The sequence below is a fragment of the Momordica charantia genome (assembly GCF_013281855.1).
Source record: "Momordica charantia cultivar OHB3-1 chromosome 4 unlocalized genomic scaffold, Mcharantia_2.0 BLBB01000004.1, whole genome shotgun sequence".
Taxonomy (NCBI): domain Eukaryota; kingdom Viridiplantae; phylum Streptophyta; class Magnoliopsida; order Cucurbitales; family Cucurbitaceae; genus Momordica; species Momordica charantia.
This window is the reverse complement of record NW_028275162.1, coordinates 27,851,359-27,865,853: the sequence shown is the minus strand read 5'-3', so window position 1 is coordinate 27,865,853 and position 14,495 is coordinate 27,851,359. Positions and strand designations below refer to the sequence as shown.

The following is a 14,495-nucleotide window of genomic DNA, read 5'->3' as shown; positions in this document are numbered from 1 at the left end:
ATTAGAAAATATCATAAAAATTATAGTCAGTATTTGGACAAAATACATCAAACTTATTTTTAGAGGTATAAAAATACACAAATTTATTGACTTTTAATTTCTTCCGGGTATAAAAATGACATATACTTAAAAAAATTGTATATTTTAATAAACATGTCCTTTCAGTGTTCGTGTCCCAAATATTTAGAAAATAACGTGTCACTATCTCCGTGTTGTGTCATATCTTTGTCTCGTATCTGTATCCATGCTCCTTAGAGAAAATAAGTTTTGAGAAGCCAACTGATTCAATCAAGCAGAAATTCTGCTCAGCTATAACAAAAACAGTTACTTTGATCTAGTATTACTAATGTACAATATTTTACTACATTTACAGTAATCAAATCATATTTGTCAACTTCTTTTACATTCATGTTACCTGTAGTGATGATAGTGTCTGTTTCTTTTCCTGAAGCGAGAAGCCCACCTGTTGTTGAATCTAGCAGGATCCTTTGGCAAGTTTTGAAGCATCAAAGCCCGTGTTTTTCCATCGGCTTGGATACCGTTTTCGCGCATCTTCGAGTAAAGCCTTTTTGCTAAATCGGTCTTGCCTCTTAAGCACATTCCTTGGATTACAGCATTGTACACAGATACATTGGGTGCAGATTTCTGCAGAACAACAACTTTAAGATTCAGAACCCCATAATTCACAATGCAAAACGTAGAATCATCAGAGATATTATTGGGCAGCAGTGGAGTGAAATCATCAGAGAGAACAAAACAACAGTAAGCTCAGAAACCATATTGTGGTCTGATAGAAAGCCATCTGTTCCAATTCAATTGTATGGATTTCAATGATGTCTGAAAATTTTGAACTAAACTTCTAATGGGAAGGTTCATTCCTCTTTAAAACAGCACGAGTTGATAGTCGAGATGGAGGACTGAAACAGTTATAGAGGTAAGAACTTACATTTAGAAGCACTTCCACTTCATCCCATAAAGATCCCCAGATGCAGCATCTGACAAGTGACAAATGAGTGAAGGTATCAGGAGTGTGCTTCTGATGAATCATGCGTTCATAAACTTGCAATGCAATTTTCGGCTTCCTGGCCATCTCGCAGGCACTAATAACAATGTTATAAGATGCTGTTGAAATTAAGAGACCAGAAGCCTCCATTTCCCATAAAATTTGGATAGTCCTGTCCCATAACCCAAGCTTTGAACAAGACATTAGAATGGTATTGTAAACATGTATGTTCAGTTGAGGCTTGTCCTCTCTTTTCACAAACTCAAAGAGACGAATAGCATCGTTGTACCGATTTGCCTCATAAAGAGAACCGAGTAGTGCATTCCATGTATAAGCATCAGGTGGATGACCCATAGATTTCATCATATTGTACACGTTGAAAGCTAAAGTGACCTTCTTAGCTTTTCCTAGAGCATGGATCAAGGCATTGAATGCAACAGAGTTAGGTTGGAGTCCACATTTCAACATGTCCTCAAAGACTCTTAAAGCGAAATCCCACTTCCCTTCCTTTAAAGATGCACCAATAATGGTTTGCATGGTATCGTTACCTGGTTTGAAATGATTTTGAACCATCTTTACATATGTGTCAATTGCAAGTTCGTTCTGTTTACAGCGGACAAAAGTACTCACCAATAGGCAATAAGTTATGCGCGTTGCACCACAGCCATTTGCCTCCATTAGCCTCCATGTCCTCTCAGCTTCTACCCAGTTATTCTCTTTTCCACAGACTGATATCATCGTGTTATAAACAATCGGATCGAAATGTTTTACATCATATTCCTGTTCCCATGCCTTGAACATCTCAAGAGCAGAAAGAAATCCACGAGCATCTGCAACTGCTTTGAGTATAAGGCTGTAAGTGTGCCCTGTTGATAACTTGTTCGTTTTCATAAGAGCAAAGATTCTTAAGCCATCATCAAATAGCTCATTCCTCAACAGACAAGCTAAAAGTGAATTCAAAGCATGTAAACTTGGTAGAAGACCTGCTAATTGCATGGATCTAAATAGTTCCATTGCACTTCTGACCTTGTTTTTTCTACTGAGAATTAAAATACGCTTTGATAGCATAACTTCATCAGTTTCCTCAAGAAAATGCACCTTGCTGCCATTTATAAAAGCCTCCGCTTCTAACATTCTGGGTTGGTTTGTATCTTCAGATTGAAAGCTTGACTCGTCATGCTTTACAATGTCTCCCCAGGGAGGTGATTTCCACTCAAAGGATTCAAGTCCTTCTTCATCAGTAACCAGTTCAATTGCCTCATCCTCTTCACAGTTCAAAAGGGTTCCAACACCAGTACTAAATTCCATGGCCCTTGTGGACCGAATCACCAAATTCAATCGTGGAACACTCATAGATAACATCGAAATCACATTACCCCGATATATTATCGAGCATCTCATACGTGATTTCAGGAATGAATTAACATTTCTGCACTGGTGTAAAAGCCTGTGTGCATAAGTAACTGGATAATATGAGTCCTGCTGGTAATTCAACTCATTTGATAAAAGCAGAGTGGGAGATGGATTTATAAGCACTCCTCTCATACTTTCCTAAAAACTAAAAAGAATGGGGAAGTTTATAATCCAGATGTAATCATTCCAACTCAGTGAGCCTGCAGAAGAAGAAAGCAGTCACAAAGAACATGAAGTAATCACAATTATAGGAGAAACTTCAAATTTTCATAAAAATGAACATACCCAAAAGATAGAAAACCCACGTAATATTGAACTACTACAAATACAGACTCAATTTAGTGGTGCACTCTGAAAGAAGGATCTTCCCACCATTCCGTTTTGGATTATACTTTCCGGCCGAAAAATCATGTCCATATATTGGGTACCCATGAACGAAAAAGAAAAAAGAGAAGAATTAAGAATGCGGCAGAAGTTTCATTCTGTGCACAATAAAAATCTACGATAACAATCCAAAGGAAAAATTCCAGCTGATGAAACGAACGCCACAAACAAGCGTTCATGTTTCAACGAGATTAAAAAAAACTCTCAACATTCATTCAATTCAATACAGAAATGGAAATTTACCAAGATGTTCATCTTCCCGCGACATCGTGGATTACAGATGGGAGCTCAAACCAGCAAGAAAGAAGCTCTTTCAGAAGAAGTATGATCCCTCCAATTTTAACATTCGTTGGTTCTAAAAGATGTCGTTGTTAATGGTTATAGATAAATATCAAGATATTTAATGTCTCTCAATCAAAATATTATCCTTTTTAATATGTCTTATATTGCTTTGTAATATATAATTTCCTTTTGATTTCTGTAAAGAAATTTTGAATGATCGGTGGAAAATTTGAATGGTTTTACGGGAGTATTTATATAATTATAAGAAAAAAAAATCTATTTAATTTGAATCTTAGTTCAATATATTCAAATATATTCATTCATAATAAAGGTAAGTAACGCCAATTTAGCATATAAGATACTTAAGGAAGACAAAAATTTAGTGGATTTTGTATAAATCGAGATTTGTTACAAGATTTTTTGACTTATTCCATACCAAAAATGATTTAAGGAAATCACTCAATAACACTTCATTGGATTAGAAGGTTGTGATTTTGAATTCCTACACCAGAAAAAGTGGTCACCTACCAAATATATTCCACTCAAATAAATCAAAAGACAAAGTAAAATAAAAATATGTAAGCAAAATCACAAGTTTACATTCTCTTTTCTTTTATCTCATAATGCAAATTAAAACGGCTAAATTAGAAAACTCAAGCTATGAAGAATGAGAACTCAGAAGATGAAAACACGAAAATCAAAGGGAAGAACGAAGAAAAGCTAACTTATCCAAGAAGGATTAAAACAGTTCGGCTTAAGTTTTCGAGTAAGAACAGTCATATCGACATATCATGTTATGCCATCATTTAGTTAACAGTTTAGTTCACTTTGTGCTTATCGCACGGCTCTGACATGTAATTAACAGCTTAGATGAAAGCAATTATATAAAATGACAATCGAAGTTAAATTGAGAGGGCAATTTGGCAGTCCATTTACTCAGAGAACATACACAAATATTTACATGAAACCAGACTGCAACAATTTGTAAAGAAATAGAGCTGAGCTGCAGAGACTGCCACTGGAGAGAGGGAACTTGTGATGAATTAAGAAAATGGAAATGATGACTTTCACATTTCACCTGAATTATAGAGTGGAGTTAGTTATATACAAGCAATCCTTTGTTACTGTAGAAGTCTTCATCATATCAATTCCCTTTCTGGGAAAGTTCCTTGTCCATCTGACTTCAACCGTCTCTGACGATTGGAAGTTGATGGCGCGTTCTGGCAGGCCTGTATGTTGGTCCAGCAGCTTCGGTTGGAGATGCGTAAAAGAAAATACATGATGATCATCGCTGTATCCAAAGAGATTATCTGTCTGACCATTTTCAACTGCAAATTCGAGTCCGAAGTCGACCCGAGGAGGGGGCCTTTCAAGAGATGAAAACCCGATGTATGTATACAGTAGCAGTACAGTGGCCAGTCTGCACCAGGTACTCTCTATGAGCATCATCATCCTGCTTTCCTCTTGGAATGTAGATGACTAATATTTGAAGGTAATTTCCCAGGCAAAACCCGGTCGCTTGGATTAAGAGAGCGGAAAATGAAGAGAAATTCACAGTTTTTAATTCAGTTGAAAAAGTAAGGTGACTCCAGAACTTCCTTCAGATCGAATTCTCCCCGTTCGGGTAGAGGAGGAAAGTTCAATGTAGGAAAAGATCGCTGAAAGCCCTCCAATAACTATATGCAAACAATTAGTCAGATCAATTGCAATATCAGTAAGTGTAAGACATAAAAACAAAAAATGCATATCTTTACAATGATGTAATTTTCTATTAATTTCAAAGAAAAAGAACTAATTATAGATACTGTGATCCTCTCCCATGTTCACCGATTGCATTTTATAGTTAGGGACAACAAACATCCACATGTTTTCATAATGGTATGATATTGTCCGGTTTGGATCGAAACCCTATTGATTTAGCTTTTGGTTTCACCTAAAAGACCTCATACCCATGGAGATGTTGACATTCACTTATATACTTTATCTTCCCCTTTCGGGCCAAGTTTGCATTTCTAACTAAGAAACGTTCCCATTTTTATCTTTTGCATTATTGAGGCAACAAATTTTATATGATAAAGATCAGTCATACCTTTTTCTTCCCTGATTCAATCAAGTTATGATGATATGCAAAATGAAAGATGCATCTCATACTATTCAAAACAAAATATGAAGCCATACATTTTCCAGTATTGGCATCTCGTAAAGTTCAACAAACTTCTCTCTAAGTATTCGATTCATTTCATCCACATCGCACGCATGTGTCCAGTATGAATCATGAACCCCTGATATCATATAAGGGCATATAGCAGTAAGCACTGGTAGAGTGTAAAAGCCTTAGATAACAAAGAAAAGAATCCATGAGGACAAACCTGCAAAACTCAAACCTGCCTTTTTGCAGGCAACTGCAGTCATCATCATATGAGAACCATCAAGGGAGTGAACAAAATTTGGTGGGAATGCTGTCCGCTGCCTCTTGGCCAGGACCTGCAATGTCCAAAAAAGTTCTTTTAATAATTTTGTTTTTCTTTACAAAGAAACAGAACTTTTTATTCGTAATATAGAAAGTAACAAGTGAAGCTATAAAGTTACCTTGTCTGTTTCTCGTTGTAGTGTCAAAACTTGGAGGGAAGTTTTGATCTGAAACCAATAAGAGATTAGTTAATGCCTAGGAATATCCCTTCTATTCAATCATAAAAGAACTGATTACTTTTATAACATCTTCAACACTCACAAGATGTCTTCCCAAGACGCGATACGGTTGCACAACAGGTAGACCAAGGGGTGTAGTCCATCGCACAGGTTGATTTTCAGAGGCAATGATCTATTCGAAAGCAAACTTCATATTAGTTCCAATAAACAGCCATGAAGTAGAAGCACACGTTTTTTCCTTCAAAAAGAAATAAAAAAGGATCAAATAAACTAACTTTTGCGCAGTCTCCTAGCCAGTTCATGATCCCACGGGCTGCTTCAAACATTTCCCCTAGTGCAGTCAACGTGATCTGCTCAGACATAATGTTACTGGACATTACTAAAAATGTGACCACTCATTGAAGCATTTAATTCAGAAATTCCCAAAATGAACCCCCCCCCCCCCCCCCCCACCTTGGCAGCATAACAAGAACAGCCAAAAAGCTCTGTATCATCAGATATGGAAGCACGTTCCTTTAGCCTCCTTTTGATCTGATCACGAGCACCGATATAGGTGACACCATAAACTGATGTCATCACTGTCTGCTTCACCAATTTCCTGTCCACCTATGCTTGATTTAGCACCAAGGATCAGAGAACAATCAATGGAAAATATAAACATCAGTTAATCTACCTACCACCAGTTCTGCCGGTTGCTAAACTAAAAATTTAGTGCTTGCATCAGAAAATTATATTTTCCCATTTTCCTCTGTAAGAAAGAGGTTAAGGCTTAGAGATCTCAAGTAGGCAGAGAACCTGATCTATTAATCTTTTTGCACGTAATGCATCCGGGAAAATTGCTGGATCTCTTTGTGCATCTCTTTGCATGATTTCTAGAACCCTGCAACAATTATAAATAAAGATTTCATGGTATCTTGGAAAGGGTAATACAACGCTATTGCATATCAGGGTACCAATATCACAACTTCTGAAAACAGTTTGGTTCCCTGACGAATCACTATTTTGCTTCATGTAATTTATCAAATATTTGAAATTGTATTGGGTAGGAAAGAAAAAATTTTAACCGTAAATCTAAATCCTGCCTCATTCTATTAAAAGTCCGACAAGAATAAAAGTTATTTGCATCCCTTCTGAAATTTCACCGATGCAACCATGAGCAATAAAATCACATGCTCTTTGCAGGACAAACCTAATCTTCAAGTTTATGCAGCATACCTAGCAGCTATCCCTGTGTAAACATCTGCGGGCTTCTCTCCTGTAACCAGATTGACAGCAGTTGCTCCTAACTGAACCAAAAACAGTCAATGAGACAAGATCCGAAGTCATAGGCATACAGGGAAAATTTGGATAGTTTTCAGAAAAATAAAAAGAAACCGTGATAAAGAAGTAAGTTCATTGTTAATAAATCAATTACAGTGTCGATGAAAAAAGTTTTAACTTAATATAACAGAAACATAGAGTGAAACCAACGGGACAATAAAAAGTAACAATGAGGTCCATTCTGAACCACTTCCAAAACCACAAGAATAAATTATCCCTAGATATTACTATTTTATTTGATGGAAAAAGATGTCCAATGGAACAATAAAAGTACATGTTGAAGCAGGTACAGAACACCTGAAATTACAAGAAAGGAATCTATTATGATATCAATATTCAAAAACTTTGTAGATGTCATTTTTCTTTTAGTACTGTATATGTCATTGTTTAAAACATAATGAACATCACCATCATAACAACAAACGGTAAACTGCTGTTCATTTAGAAATCCTAACAATGGAACAATTTAAAAGTTGAAACTTGAAACAAACAAAAAAAACACCTGAAAAATACTGTAAAGTTTACAATCCTAATTACTAGCAACTCACGAAAGGATCCAAACAGGTTTGTATTTCAGATCCCAGATCTTCAAAAAATAAAATTAATGTGAATTGTGAAGTCATCATACAAAGAAGTAACAATTTCCTGCATGCTACGGAACAAATCACTGCTAAAATATTAATTACCTTGTCTCGTCCAAGAGCAGCATAGTGTTGTAATCCATTGCAAGAACCATCCTAGAGGGAATCACAATTAAAAAGAAAGAGTAAAGAGCACTGGAGATTTAAGAGAAACAGGAAACTCATTTCAATTGACTTCAAAAAATTTATGCATGAAAAGAGGATCAAGACGAACACCCTAAGCAAACTATAACCTACACATCAAAAGAAAATACTAAACTCGGAATATCTCTAATTGTTTAACTGTAGAGAAGAAAGAAAGACCACGATAGAACAACCGATGAGATGGTAAGTGGATGGCAAAAGGATTAGAGGCACAAAAATAGAGGGTACGTTGGTGAGAGTTGTCAATGAATACCCCAACTTAATATGTATACCTTTTATTTGTTGTTGTTTTCATTGTTATATTTTACCTACTATAATATGTGTACCTGATATTTATTGTCGCATTCGTTGTTATATTAATAATTTTACCTATTATTAATATTTGTGTGCGTATAATACATAATAAGGGTACGTTGGTGATAGTTGTCGATGAATACCTCATATTTTGCCAAGGCCATTGGTGCAGCCATGGTTTGGTTTGGGGGGGGGGGGGGGGGGGGGGGGGGGGGCGTTGTGGGGGGAGGAATCTTTCAAGTCATTTCTTCTTGGATATGCAATCAAGGTCGTATAAGAGCATTTTGTTGTTGATGTTGCTTTTGTCAAGGGTTTATGAAAAAGTTCTAGTGTGGTCTCCTTGATTCCTAAAGGCTTGTATGGCTGAAGATGAAGATTTTATGCCAAGTTTCCTAAATTTTTAGGTAGTTGGTTCTTTGCAAGAGGAAGGCTAGTTCTGAAAGTAACACTTGTGAATTTTGTCATTATTTTTTCTAGTTCTTTTGTTTTGTTTCTTTTTCTCTCCCTTTGGGAGATTGTATCCTTTGAACAATTTTGTTCCTTTTCATTAATCAATGAGAAATTCGTATCTTGTTCAACCAAGAAAAAAAAGAATGGGGAATATCGAAGTACATAAATGGACTCACTCATCTTTTAACATGAAATATATGTATCATGATTACACTTTATGCCATGGAAAAAGTCAATTACAGAAGCAAAAGAGATGATTGAGACAAGTTAGCTCTTGTGAAATCCTCTAATTATTTGGGATGATGGTTACAGGGCGAAGCAATTTCATCAAAAGAAAGATGTGGAAAATTGATATCTCTTGTTTCAAGAATACCCAAAAACCTCTCAGCCCCTCAATATTCATGACAACTGATATAGAAGCCATTCCTGACGCAGAAATGTATTAAAGCACATCAGCTACACAGTTACATCAAATTTGAACACCCCACCCATGCACACCAAAACTCAAACGCACACACGCAAGAAGAAATGTAGAGCAACAAATAAATTCCATCATAAAAATTCCTTAAGACACTTAGACAACACCCACTAATAAACTGTAATAGAATTGCTTTCACCTCAAGTACTGGACACAGAAACAAAATGCAACGTTTATAATACCAATAGTTTTTAAGAAAAGAGAAACTCGAGGCTTATTTAAGAAAATTGTAGAGATTGGAGGGAGAAGTGGGATAAAATACACTTGTCGAGTTCCTATTAGTCTACTCACCCTAGCCTTTTAACAAATACCAATTGTAGCAGTTTTGTGTAAGCTCCATGGTGTAAGGGGTCTTTTTCCCTCTTTGTAAAAGGTAAAAAAACAAACAAACGACGGGTTCCAATATGAGAATACCTGGTGTACTGGAATATGTGAAATAAATGTTTCTGGAGAGAAACTTCTTAAAGCTTCAGTAAGGTTCATGCATGCTGCTAAAAACTGAAACGGATCCTCCGCATTCAACCACCAGCGTCTTCCTTCGAGTGGTCTGTCAGCAGAGTCAAATATATCTTCTAAATGATTCTCAATAAATGTCATTCGACCATCATGAGATAATTTATCCACACCCCCAGCAAAAAGATTTGCCAAGTGAATCTTCAGCCAATTTAAGCCAGACTTCCTGAGAGGGCGACCTTCTGCAAACTCCAATATACCTCGGCAGAGATCTGAACCAAGATGATTCAAGTATGGATGCATAGGGTATGCACGGCCTCGAAAATCTAGGTTATGTGGATAGTAAAAACCTTCCTCGTCCTTCATTTTCCGTGCCACCTGCTCCACCATAAAAATATTTAAATGAAGTGGATATACAAATACAATGAAATTCTATTGCAAAAAATAAAAAATATATGATATCATGTTGCAACAAGTGAGAACATACAGCAAGTTTAAGCTCTATGTCACAACGTTGTGAATGTCTCTCCATATTTTCTTTCTTTACGGATTTGACCTTCCATTTCCACTTCCTCAGCAGTGTTTCATCCTCAGAATCGGGTTTTTCAGGCAGGGGAACCTGGAAAGGAAAAGAACTATTAAACTAATACTTGCATCAAATGTAGTAGTTAGAAAAATGATTGACATTGAGCCACTCACATCATCCCGATCCACTAGATCAGCAAGGCGACCTCCACCTGTCCATATTCTATCCACAACACTGAGTATCCTTTTATTTATCCTCCATTTGGTATTTCCAAGAGTGTCTAGCGCCTGGAAAAGATGGCAAAGCACTAACATGACTAAGTTTACACAGAATGTAAAGCCTAGACAAACTTCCTTCTGGTTGAGTTATTTAAATGGTGTTGAACATATATACTTTTTAAAAATGAAACTACAATATTTAAATATCTCAAACCTCAAAAACTGGAGTTAACTGTTGCTTTGGGGTTCTCTTAACAGCATCACGTTGTTGTTTGGCTCCATGAGTACGCATGACAAAAGATGGTAAGAAGATGTGACCTCCTTTGTCATAGCTGTGACAGGAGGAAAATAAACTTATAATGATAAGGAAAATGCCTTGGCCAGAAGGGGAAAAAGGCAGGTGGAAAAGCTCATGATCAAATTTGCCAGGGAGATCAAAATCTAGAATAATTAGCCTAGGATGAACAGCAATTTATGCCATGAAAATCCCCTTCTTATTTACCAGTTGGCAGAATCACAATCTTCAGAAATTATAATAAAAAAAATTGTGGACATACATCCACTTATAATTATACAATTTATGAAATATCCTTAAGAAGAAAAAATGTAGTTTTCTTTAATGATCCCAGGTTTATAAAACCCACCTTCTAAGCTATGTGGTTATTTTTACTGATCATAAACTTATAAACCAAACATTGGATACACAAGCCAGATTTTTATAAGTTATCTGTTTGCACAATCCAAATACACATTACACAGACCTAAGCTTCATAACCTCAAAATTACCAAAATTGTGAGCTAAACATCTCCTACAGATTGATTAGAGTTGTGGGGCATTTTCTAGTATTCTTCTTAGTCTACTCTCACGTTTCTCCTTTTTCTTATGCTTCTCTTTTGAGTTGCGCCAATTGGAAAAGTTTTTGTAATCTCTTTGGCACTTCAGCAGAAGAGCCATTCATTTTGTTCTTTCACATATCATTACTTCCATAATTCCACCCACTTAAAAGAGCTCAATCAAGATGCCTGTATGCAGGACTTTTGGTACAGAGTATTAATTCTCATGGAAAATTAATCTTAACAAGAAATTTACACGGAAGTAGATTCCATACAAATGCAAAATGAAATAACATACCCTGTCCAGTTAACTGGGGGCACCAACATTGGCATATATGGAATCACCATGTGTCTTGCCTGTTTGAGAAAAACAACTCATAAATTGTACAACATATAGTAAGAAAATGCAGCAAGAAATTCCATGACATGTTCATGGTGCAAGAAATACTCCAATGATAAACAAACTGAAAAAGAACATGAACCATACTAACTAATTCTTCCCAACTGCAATTACACATGAAACTGTTTCTACCAAACAAACAATTACCAAAAACTGGAAAAGGAAATGTGAAGTTGGCAATGGTGTTGCTCAACAATGAAACGCAGAAGAATGGGACACATGAAAATTTTCCAATAACAAAATGGATTCAGTTTACTTACAGTTCTCTCTAAGCCTTTGACGACTAAAGGGTCACATTCAATGACACCATATCTCCGGCTGGAATTCTTGCTGATAAAAGTGTCAAAATAATAAAGTCAGGCAAATAAAACATTTTATAAGAAACAATACTATCCATCAGAAGATTAAAAAAGTACAGAGAGAAGCATCCAAGGGAACTTACAGAACAACTAATTGATGATGATAAATAAATGACTTACTTTGCTTCTTTCATCACAGTTCTGAATGAGTGACGAAATGCAGGACGAATATCAGGTGGACCATCAGCCAACTGATCAGCAGGAGGTTGTATGTAAGCTGTTTGTGTCAACAACTCAATCAGACGGCTCCCAACCTAAAAATACTCAATATTTTAGCAAGCTTGCAAATCAGGAACATGCAACCATTATTTTCCTAGTATATAGAAAAGATGACCCAGACCTTTGCTTTGGCATCCTGGCCCCATGGTTTTGAATCATCAGCTCCCTTCACTATCTGTCTTACAGCAGGAAGCTTTTGTTTTTTAATCAAGTTGGTGACTTTTTTCCTTAACTTCTCTTGCTCCTTGATTAGAGAATCAGGCTTATCATTATTCTCACCATCTTTGTCATGCTTTTTCTTTTTCATTTTCTCCAAGAAATTGTGAATTCTAATCTGACACGAATAAGCAACTCTATGGTTACAAACTTACAATTCAATGGGGAAAAAAGTCATATCAAGAATAATAGCTAAAGAGTAAAAATTCTCAGATTGCACCTAGGCAAGTAACACACCCCAAAGTTACTGCTTCAACTAATGTAGCTTAAGCCATGATACAAAAAGATGAAGAGATCTGCAAATAATAACTAAAACTTTAAAATGGTAACAAGTAAACATGCAACCAAATGTGCATTCTACATTAACCAAAATAAGGTTATCTTAACAGCCCATTCAACCACAGTAACAATTGATAAACATATGGCATTGTCTATAAGGTCAGAAACAAAGAGGAAAAATATTTATTTTTATATAAGAACCCAATTTTGGAATGAAATAAAAATACAAGAAAAGGGGAGGAAAACATCAACAGAAGCTTTTATATATATATATTATTTCTAAAAATTAAAATAAATAAAAATGGCCCAAAGAATCTTTGCCTTCTCTTTTTATCGGATGTCACAAAGACTTGGCAAAAAAAAAACCTTCAAGCATTCTGTGGGCTACTCTCGGATAGTTGAAAATATCCCCAAACTTCCCTACAGTTTTAGACCAAGAGAGCAGATAGGAAAAAAGAAGAGGTGATCATGAATCGTGATCTTCAATGGTCTCTTTGTACAGACATGCCTACAGGGACACAGGCACCTACTTGGACATCTTTTTAGAATTTCATCATTTTTGTTGATATCACCTAAACAGAACGACACAGGAAGGCTCGTCTTATCTTTTTACTCTCATTTAATAAATTGAAAAGATTTCCTTCTTAGTTTGGTTCATTTTTTTCTAAACTATATATCCATCTTCACTGAGTGAATTATTTCCCATGATCTTAACAAACTAACTAACTATAAGTGAATTGAGCTCTCCTGAGACCTGTCAGGGAGTTTAAAAATACATAACAACTGATAATTCGACCATTAAATAGAAGCACCTCTTGTTCTATGGCATCTCCTATGACACAGGCAGCCTGCACAACCCTGGCATTACCGTGCTCGTGTCCCATCATCAACAACCCCATCAACTTATGCATTGTGATTACTGACATCATATCAGCAGGCAATCGATCAAAATACGGGGCATATGCAGTCCTGTTCTTCCCTTCCCGGATCAATTCTTGCTCTTTAATTATGGCGTCACGCAGAGGCTCGAACCAGCCAAGAAACAAGGACTTCATGTACGGCAAATTAGGTGCTAACTTCTGCTCACACATGTCCATCAAAAGCTCCTTGTATTCCTTAACTGCCAGTTCCCACGCCTCAGTCTCTATCTTCACTTGCCTCCTCTTTAGCATTTGATACTTCCCTTGTCCCATTCCCTTCGCCATTTTCTGCCTCCTCCTCCTATACTCAACCTGCCTCTTCTCTTCTTTGGTCATTTCTTGCAATAATTCTTGGATTTCATCGTCAACAGATGCATCTTCGTCAACATCCGTGGACGAAACCGCCTCAGCAACACTTGAAAATCCTTTTGGGCACATCCCATTTAATCCAATCCGAGTTCCCACGGACCCAAAACAAAATCTGCTGCCATAAACTTCCTGGGACAAAATTTCATTTCGGCCAATATCCATTTCCCATGTCCCGAACTTGGGAAGTGAACTAAAAACGGAACTTCCAGACATAAATTTCTCGGGAAATAAAGACTCGTGGGGACGACCCAGAACGCCATGTGAGCGGGAAAAGGAATGCCAATCAAGACGAAACTTCCGGTTCCGAGAAATAGCTTGCTTGGCAATGATTTTCCACACAGACGTGGATATCATCGAAGGGGCTAGGTGAAAATTCGTGGGCTTTTGCAACGGAAGGGAATGATGATGATCAAATTTGCTGGTAAGATTGGAAGAACACTGGCAAAAGGACATTAAATTATACGAAATAGTTTCAGTAGAAAGCTATGCACGAAATTTGAAGAAATTGAGAGGGTGGTTTGATTAGAGAAATTCAGTAGACAGGAAAATTTGCAGAAGCAGTAAGAACTCATGGGGTGGCCTGAGAGGTAGCCGCCTTAAACCCTTCCAAAACCATTGGTATGGCTCCTATGGAATGTGCTTCT

The 14,495-nt window shown here is 36.6% G+C and overlaps 2 protein-coding genes across 7 annotated transcripts; both read right to left on the bottom strand.

The window, feature by feature from the left end:
- Positions 1 to 73: 73 nt before the first annotated feature.
- Positions 74 to 3,179, bottom strand: EMB2076 (Pentatricopeptide repeat (PPR) superfamily protein). Of its 6 annotated transcripts, none has more exons than XM_022278828.2 (5): positions 3,044 to 3,177; positions 2,702 to 2,807; positions 947 to 2,616; positions 416 to 645; positions 74 to 279 (listed from the first exon to the last, which is right to left on the bottom strand). In XM_022278828.2, the coding sequence occupies exons 3-5, from the start codon at positions 2,546 to 2,548 to the stop codon at positions 252 to 254; spliced, it is 1,860 nt and encodes a 619-aa protein (XP_022134520.1). In that variant the 5' UTR covers positions 2,549 to 2,616; positions 2,702 to 2,807; positions 3,044 to 3,177; the 3' UTR covers positions 74 to 251. The 6 variants fall into 6 exon arrangements, with proteins under 6 accessions (XP_022134520.1, XP_022134521.1, XP_022134522.1 ...); XM_022278829.2 differs by having other exon boundaries at positions 2,722 to 2,807; XM_022278830.2 differs by lacking the exon at positions 2,702 to 2,807 and having other exon boundaries at positions 3,044 to 3,179.
- Positions 3,180 to 3,984: 805 nt separating this feature from the next.
- Positions 3,985 to 14,495, bottom strand: LOC111006419 (DNA-directed RNA polymerase 2, chloroplastic/mitochondrial). The gene is made up of 19 exons (XM_088123442.1): positions 13,375 to 14,495; positions 12,189 to 12,401; positions 11,969 to 12,102; positions 11,750 to 11,819; positions 11,388 to 11,446; positions 10,470 to 10,587; positions 10,211 to 10,324; positions 9,999 to 10,130; positions 9,473 to 9,889; positions 7,738 to 7,788; positions 6,947 to 7,017; positions 6,527 to 6,611; positions 6,185 to 6,337; positions 6,007 to 6,081; positions 5,814 to 5,903; positions 5,672 to 5,719; positions 5,452 to 5,566; positions 5,261 to 5,364; positions 3,985 to 4,758 (listed from the first exon to the last, which is right to left on the bottom strand). Exons 1-19 carry the CDS (start codon positions 14,302 to 14,304, stop codon positions 4,648 to 4,650), a joined length of 3,090 nt encoding a protein of 1,029 aa, XP_087979568.1. The 5' UTR covers positions 14,305 to 14,495; the 3' UTR covers positions 3,985 to 4,647.